The following is a 7,500-nucleotide window of genomic DNA, read 5'->3' on the forward strand; positions in this document are numbered from 1 at the left end:
TGTGTGCGTGTGTGTGTGTGTGTGTGTGTAGGACTGGTGGCGTGTGTTGGTGGTGGTGATAGCGCTGTTGCTAACGGCGCAGGAGGTGTTCAGGGAGGTGAGGGAGGTGAAGGTGTCGCGGCGGAAGCTTCGTCGATGGCAAAGCTGGAGCATCAGACGCATCAATGAGGACCTGGCCTGCACACACCCCATGTGGCCTGAGGTACACACACACACACACACACACACACACACACACACACACACACACACACGCACACACATGCACACTAGCACGCACACACACAAACACACACACAAACACACACACACTCACACACACTCACACACACGCACACGCACAAACACACACACACGCGCGCTCACACACACACGCGCACACACACACACACACACACACACACACACACACACACACACACACACACGCATCAATGAGGATCTGGCCTGCACACACCCCATATGGCCTGAGGTATACACACACATATATGGATGCACACACACACACACACATATATATATACACATGTATATACACACTATACACACATACACACACACAGCAGAGCTAGTGAGCGGAGTAGGTGTGAGTGAGGAGCGGAGTGGATGGAATGTTGTTGGAGCGCCGAGCGCTTTTGAGAGGCCACCGTGTTCAGCTCACACCACGCGTCTGAGGCATCTGAGGCAAATCCACCCCAGAATTCACGTCTTCCTAATAAAAACAAGACCGTTAAATTTCAAAGATTGGTCATTGTAAGTTGGTTGATGGGGATGGAGTCCACTAAATATTTTAGAAAAGAAACTGATAAGTCATACAAACTATTCCTACAAAACAACTAGATCCTACAAAACAACTAGATACTAACAATGCAGAGCAAGAACACCCATGTGGTGAAACAGTTTCAGTGAGTAAAGATTCATTTTGTAATCTAAGAGGACACATTTCGCGGAAACATGAGTGTGTGCTACGGAGAGCAAAGAAAAGCGTGAGCAATTAGAATCTGCTTCATATCGAGTAGAACGTGAGCAATTAGAATATGCTTCATATCGAGTAGAACGTGAGCAATTAGAATATGCTTCATATCGAGCAGAACGTGAGCAATTAGAATCTGCTTCATATCGAGTAGAACGTGAGCAATTAGAATATGCTTCATATCGAGTAGAACGTGAGCAATTAGAATATGCTTCATATCGAGTAGAACGTGAGCAATTAGAATCTGCTTCATATCGAGTAGAACGTGAGCAATTAGAATATGCTTCATATCGAGTAGAACGTGAGCAATTAGAATCTGCTTCATATCGAGTAGAACGTGAGCAATTAGAATCTGCTTCATATCGAGCAGAACGTGAGCAATTAGAATCTGCTTCATATCGAGTAGAACGTGAGCAATTAGAATATGCTTCATATCGAGCAGAACGTGAGCAATTAGAATCTGCTTCATATCGAGTAGAACGTGAGCAATTAGAATATGCTTCATATCGAGTAGAACGTGAGCAATTAGAATATGCTTCATATCGAGTAGAACGTGAGCAATTAGAATATGCTTCATATCGAGTAGAACGTGAGCAATTAGAATATGCTTCATATCGAGTAGAACGTGAGCAATTAGAATATGCTTCATATCGAGTAGAACGTGAGCAATTAGAATCTGCTTCATATCGAGTAGAACGTGAGCAATTAGAATCTGCTTCATATCGAGTAGAACGTGAGCAATTAGAATATGCTTCATATCGAGTAGAAGGCTGAAGTAAAACTTTGATGCTAAGCCTGTACTCTTTAGGTAATTAATCCCACCGATCCCTTTAGTTTTAGGCTTATGTGTATTGCACTATCGGTGTTGCACTATCTTTTAATTTAAAATAAATGTTTTATGAGTGAAATATATTGCAGTTGCTCTTAGTTCTTAGGATTTAAGTTTTCTGTTTAAGGTGACAATTCGGCTTGTAGATTATTTCTCCCTCTATTAAATTGGAGCGAGCGTGGATTGATTTCACTGGGGCGGGAGGATTTTTAAGTAGAGCGGGGAGCGAGATTGAGCGGAGCGACCTGAATTTGAGCAGAGGAGCAGCCAAGTGAACAGCCAGGAGCGTGATATTCGCACCGCTCAGCTCCACTCATTAGCTCTGACACACACACATATAAAGTTATAAAATGCCACTGTGTGTGTTTGTGTGTGTGTGTGTGTTTGTATTTATGTGTGTGTGTGTTTGTATATATGTGTGTGTGTGTGTGTGTGTGTGTGTGTGTGTGTGTGTGTGTGTGTGTGTGTGTGTGTGTGTGTGTGTGTGTTTGTGTGTGTGTGTTTGTGTGTGTGTGTGTGCGTGCCTGCGTGCGTGTGTGTGTGTGTGCGTGCCTGCGTGCGTGTGTGTGTTTTTGTGTGCGTGTGTGTGTGTGTGTGTGTGTATGTGTGTGTGTATGTATTGGTCAGGAGCGGCATTACCTGGAGGAGCAGATCAGGTTCATCCGGAACATGAAGGGCAGCTACGCTCAGGACCTCTGGTAACATACACATACACACACACACACACACACACACACACACACACACACAAACACACACACACACACACACACACACACACACACACACACACACACACACACACACACACACACACACACACACACACACACACACACACACACACACACACACACACACACACACACACACACACACACACACACACATATGAGGGGCCGTCTAGGCCTTAATTCATACTTGGTCTTACACACACTATCATAATCTTGCACATACACCACTATACTCATGCACACTCACTATTATAGTCATTTTACATGTATGTATGAGAGGGTATAGTCGTGTATGTGAGAGAGTATAGTAGTGTATGTGAAGGAGTATAGTAGTGAATGTGAGAGAGTATAGTAGTGTATGTGAGAGAGTAAAGAGTATAGTAGTGTATGTGAGAGAGTTTAGTAGTGTATGTGAGAGAGTTTAGTAGTATATGTGAGAGAATATAGTAGTGTATGTGAGAGACTATAGTAGTGTATGTGAGAGACTATAGTAGTGTATGTGAGAGAGTTTAGTAGTGTATGTGAGAGAGTATAGTAGTGCATGTGAGAGAGTTTGGTAGTGTATGTGAGAGAGTATAGTAGTGTATGTGAGAGAGAGTTTCGTAGTGTATGCGAGAGAGTATACTAGTGTATGCAAGAGAGTATAGTAGTGTATGCGAGAGAGTTTAGTAGTGTATGTGAGAGAGTATAATAGTGTATGCGAGAGAGTTTAGTAGTGTATGCGAGAGAGTTTAGTAGTGTATGTGAGAAGGTATAGTAGTGAATGCAAGAGAGTATAGTAGTGAATGTGAGAGAGTATAGTGGTGTATGCGAGAGAGTATAGTAGTATATGTGAGAGAGTATAGTGGTGTGTGTGAGAGAGTTTGCATGAAACGGAAGGGAGTTTGCATGAAACGGAAGGAGTTTGATTTCTCAGTTCCTGATTGGTTTGTCAATGTCACTTCTCTCTAGCTAGCCAATTAAAATCAAGGAAGGGGCGGGACCTACACTGTCAACAATGTTCGTGGTTCGTGTAGACCTAGTTGTCGAGGAAAATCAGCCAACTCCTATGTGACTAAATATTAAACTTCTACTGCAAACCGAATGCAAATTAGGCTACAAAGACATGAGGGGTGCCTATTCTATTATAATTGCCTAGGCTACCAGCTCCTTTTGTCTGGCGAAGTCATATTTTAGTGAACTGAGTCCTGAAAAATTGCTGCGGGACCTAGCATTTACACTGTCAACAGTTCGTATAACGTTAGAGGTGGAGGAAAAAAACAGCCAAGTCCTATGTGACTAAATATTAAACTACTACTGCAAACCGAATGCAAATTACAAAGACACAAGGGGTGACATATTCTATTGTAATGCCAGCTCCTTTTGTCTGGCGAAGTCATATTTTAGTGAACTGAGTCCTGAAAGATTGCCATTTCAGTTAGCTAGTTAGTTAGCATTAAGCCAGGCAGCAACGACATGCTGCTCAAAGATTCTAGAACAGAGCTCTGTTCTAGAATCTTTGATGCTGCTGGTAGATAGTTTGGTAACCTAGCAACAATAAACACTTGACCCGCAGCACTCTGAAAGGAGCTTTACTAGATGGAAAGGAGCGCTGTCCGGAGCTCTGTTCTAGAATCTTTGGCTGTCAGTGCAAAAATAGCGATGTGGACACAGGCTCACGAGTCACTGGCAACAGCAGACAAGGTTACCAAAACGTCTGCCAGCCAAACTGTAATGCATGTCCTTTTTGGAATGTTGCTGGAATGCTAGCTAACTAGCTAACTGCAATGGCAGCAATCTTTCAGATCTCAGTTCACTAAAATATGACTTCGTCAGACAAAAGAAATCTGGTAGCCTAGGCTATTACAATAGAATAGGCACCCCTCATGTCTTTGTAGCCTAATATGGATTCGGTTTGCAGTAGTAGTTTAATATTTAGTCACATAGGAGTTGGCTGATTTTTTCCTCGACCACTAGTAGGTCTATACGAACCACGAACATTGTTGACAGTGTAGGTCCCGCCCCTTCCTTGATTTTAATTGGCTAGCTAGAGAGAAGTGACATTGACAAACCAATCAGGAACTGAGAAATCAAACTCCTTCCGTTTCATGCAAACTCCCTTCCGTTTCATGCAAACTCTCTCACACACACCACTATACTCTCTCGCATACACCACTATACTCTCTCACATTCACTACTATACTCTCTTGCATTCACTACTATACCTTCTCGCATACACTACTAAACTCTCTCGCATACACTACTAAACTCTCTCGCATACACTACTATACTCTCTCTCACATACACTACTATACTCTCTCACATACACTACTAAACTCTCTCGCATACACTACCAAACTCTCTCACATGCACTACTATACTCTCTCGCATACACTACTATAGTCTCTCACATATACGACTATACTCTCTCACATACATTACTATACTCTTTACTGTCTCACATACACTACTATACTCTCTCACATTCACTACTATACTCCTTCACATACACTACTATACTCTCTCACATACACGACTATACCCTCTCATACATACATGTAAAATGACTATAATAGTGAGTGTGCATGAGTATAGTGGTGTATGTGCAAGATTATGATAGTGTGTGTAAGACCAAGTATGAATTAAGGCCTAGACGGCCCCTCATACACACACACATACACACACACACACACACACACACACACACACACACACACACACACACACACACACACACACACACACACACACACACACACACACACACACACACAACATGAAGGGCAGCTACGCTCAGGACCTCTGGTAACACACACACACACACACACACACACACACACACACACACACACACACACACACACAGACACACACAGACACACACACACACACACACAGACACACACAGACACACACACACACACAACATGAAGGGCAGCTACGCTCAGGACCTCTGGTAACATACACACACACACACACACACACACACACACACACACACACACATACACACACACACACACAACATAATGGGCAGCTACACTCTAAATCATGTATCACCAGACAGAAATGGTTTTGACATTGTGTGCGCAATGCATTGCGGGCAACGTAGTGTCCGGCTGAGAATAGTTGAATAGCATACTGGCTTCCGCACAACATTATCCGTGATGAATTGCAGCAGAGCGGGGTAGGCATAGCAACGCCGCGTAGCAGGCAACGACGAGAGCGCGGAGGGCTGGAGGAGAGAGAGAGAGAGAGAGAGACAGACCGATGACGAGAGTGAGAGAAAGCGCTGCAATTTTTAAAAAAAATGGCTAGTGGAAGTGATGGCACGGAGACTGGTCTACCTTGTCTGTACTGCTGCAAGTTTCATCACCTGGTAAGAAACCCACAATTGCAGTGTCATGAGCAGCTACAATGAGCAGCTTCAAAGAACGTATAGTGATTTCTAGCTCGTAGTGTGAAAAAAAGTATTTATTTGAATATTTCACGAAAAAAGTCAAATGAACTGAACTTTGAACTAGTTCAGAATTAAAATTGTGAACTTTGAACGTGAACTGTTCACTTTGAGCATGTATGAACTGAACTTGAACTAGTTCAGAAAAGCTGTGAACTGGCACAACACTGATACTAACACACACAGCTATAACACACTCATCTATACTAACACACACCATTTCTACTAACACACTCATCTATAACACACTCATCTATACTAACACACACCATCTATACTAACACACTCATCTATACTAACACACTCATCTATAACACACTCATCTATACTAACACACACCATCTATACTAACACACTCATCTATAACACACTCATCTATACTAACACACACCATCTATACTAACACACTCATCTATAACACACTCATCTATACTAACACACACCATCTATACTAACACACTCATCTATAACACACTCATCTATAACACACTCATCTATAACACACTCATCTATACTAACACACACCATCTATACTAACACACTCATCTATAACACACACCATCTATACTAACACACACCATCTATACAACACACTCATCTATACTAACACACACATCACATAGAAGTCACTGATTAAGTAGTCCAGTATCCATGGTGATTAAGTAGTCCAGTATCCATGGTGATTAAGTAGTCCAGTATCCATGGTGATTTTACCGTTTACTGTGTTTACTGCTGACACTGCTGACAGTTTGATTGGCACCTCAAGTGCTTTTTATTCAGAAGGACACCTGATTGGATCAAGCCTTTCCCATTGGTCCAGCACTGAGCTCTGTTCTCATTGATTGGTTGGGGGTCCACAGGAACATCTTTGATTGGCTGGTGTATGTTCTGCTGATCGCCGTGCTGGGGATCCACCTGGCGGACATCTTCCTGGTGTCGGGCTCTCTGCGCATCTACAGCCTCCGCCTCTTCGCTGTAGTGGTCATCTTCCTCTGGCTGCGACTCATGAAGCACGTCCGAGCCTTCAGGTAACGTCTGATTGGCTGCTCATCCTTCAGGTAACGGCTGACTGGATACTCAGTCTTCAGGTAATGTCTGATTGGATACTCAGTCTTCAGGGAATGTCTGATTGGCTGTTTAGCCTTCTGGTAACAGCTGATTGGATAGGGAGACTCAGGCTGTCAGACACACACACACACACACACACACACACACACACAACCACACACACACACACACACACACACTCTGCTGCTCCACGACAGTGATGCTCCCACAGAGATGTTTTGAACACCGAGTGGAAACATGATGGCAGGAGGCTTTTAATCTCCTTTTGATTGGCAGGTGAATGTCCAGTTGAATTACAGCCCTTTTGATTGGCAGGTGAATGTCCAGTTGAATTACAGCCCTTTTGATTGGCAGGTGAATGTCCAGTTGAATTACAGCCCTTTTGATTGGCAGGTGAATGTCCAGTTGAATTACAGCCCTTTTGATTGGCAGGTGAATGTCCAGTTGAATTACAGCCCTT

At 43.2% G+C, this 7,500-nt stretch overlaps 1 protein-coding gene across 1 annotated transcript in view; it reads left to right on the forward strand.

Annotated features, from left to right (window-relative positions):
* Nucleotides 1–7,500, forward strand: part of LOC143124721 (uncharacterized) — a 30,163-nt gene that overhangs the window by 9,136 nt on the left and 13,527 nt on the right. The window contains exons 10-12 of the mRNA XM_076286431.1: nt 83–202; nt 2,430–2,500; nt 6,833–7,000. Of these exons, the coding sequence (XP_076142546.1) occupies nt 83–202; nt 2,430–2,500; nt 6,833–7,000 (359 nt within the window). The remainder of the gene's footprint in view (nt 1–82; nt 203–2,429; nt 2,501–6,832; nt 7,001–7,500) is intronic.

Source organism: Alosa pseudoharengus, unplaced genomic scaffold (assembly GCF_046254945.1).
Source record: "Alosa pseudoharengus isolate Yale_2024_CS ecotype anadromous, Long Island Sound unplaced genomic scaffold, YU_APseudo_1.1 YU_APseudo_1.1_scf_15, whole genome shotgun sequence".
Lineage (NCBI taxonomy): Eukaryota > Metazoa > Chordata > Actinopteri > Clupeiformes > Clupeidae > Alosa > Alosa pseudoharengus.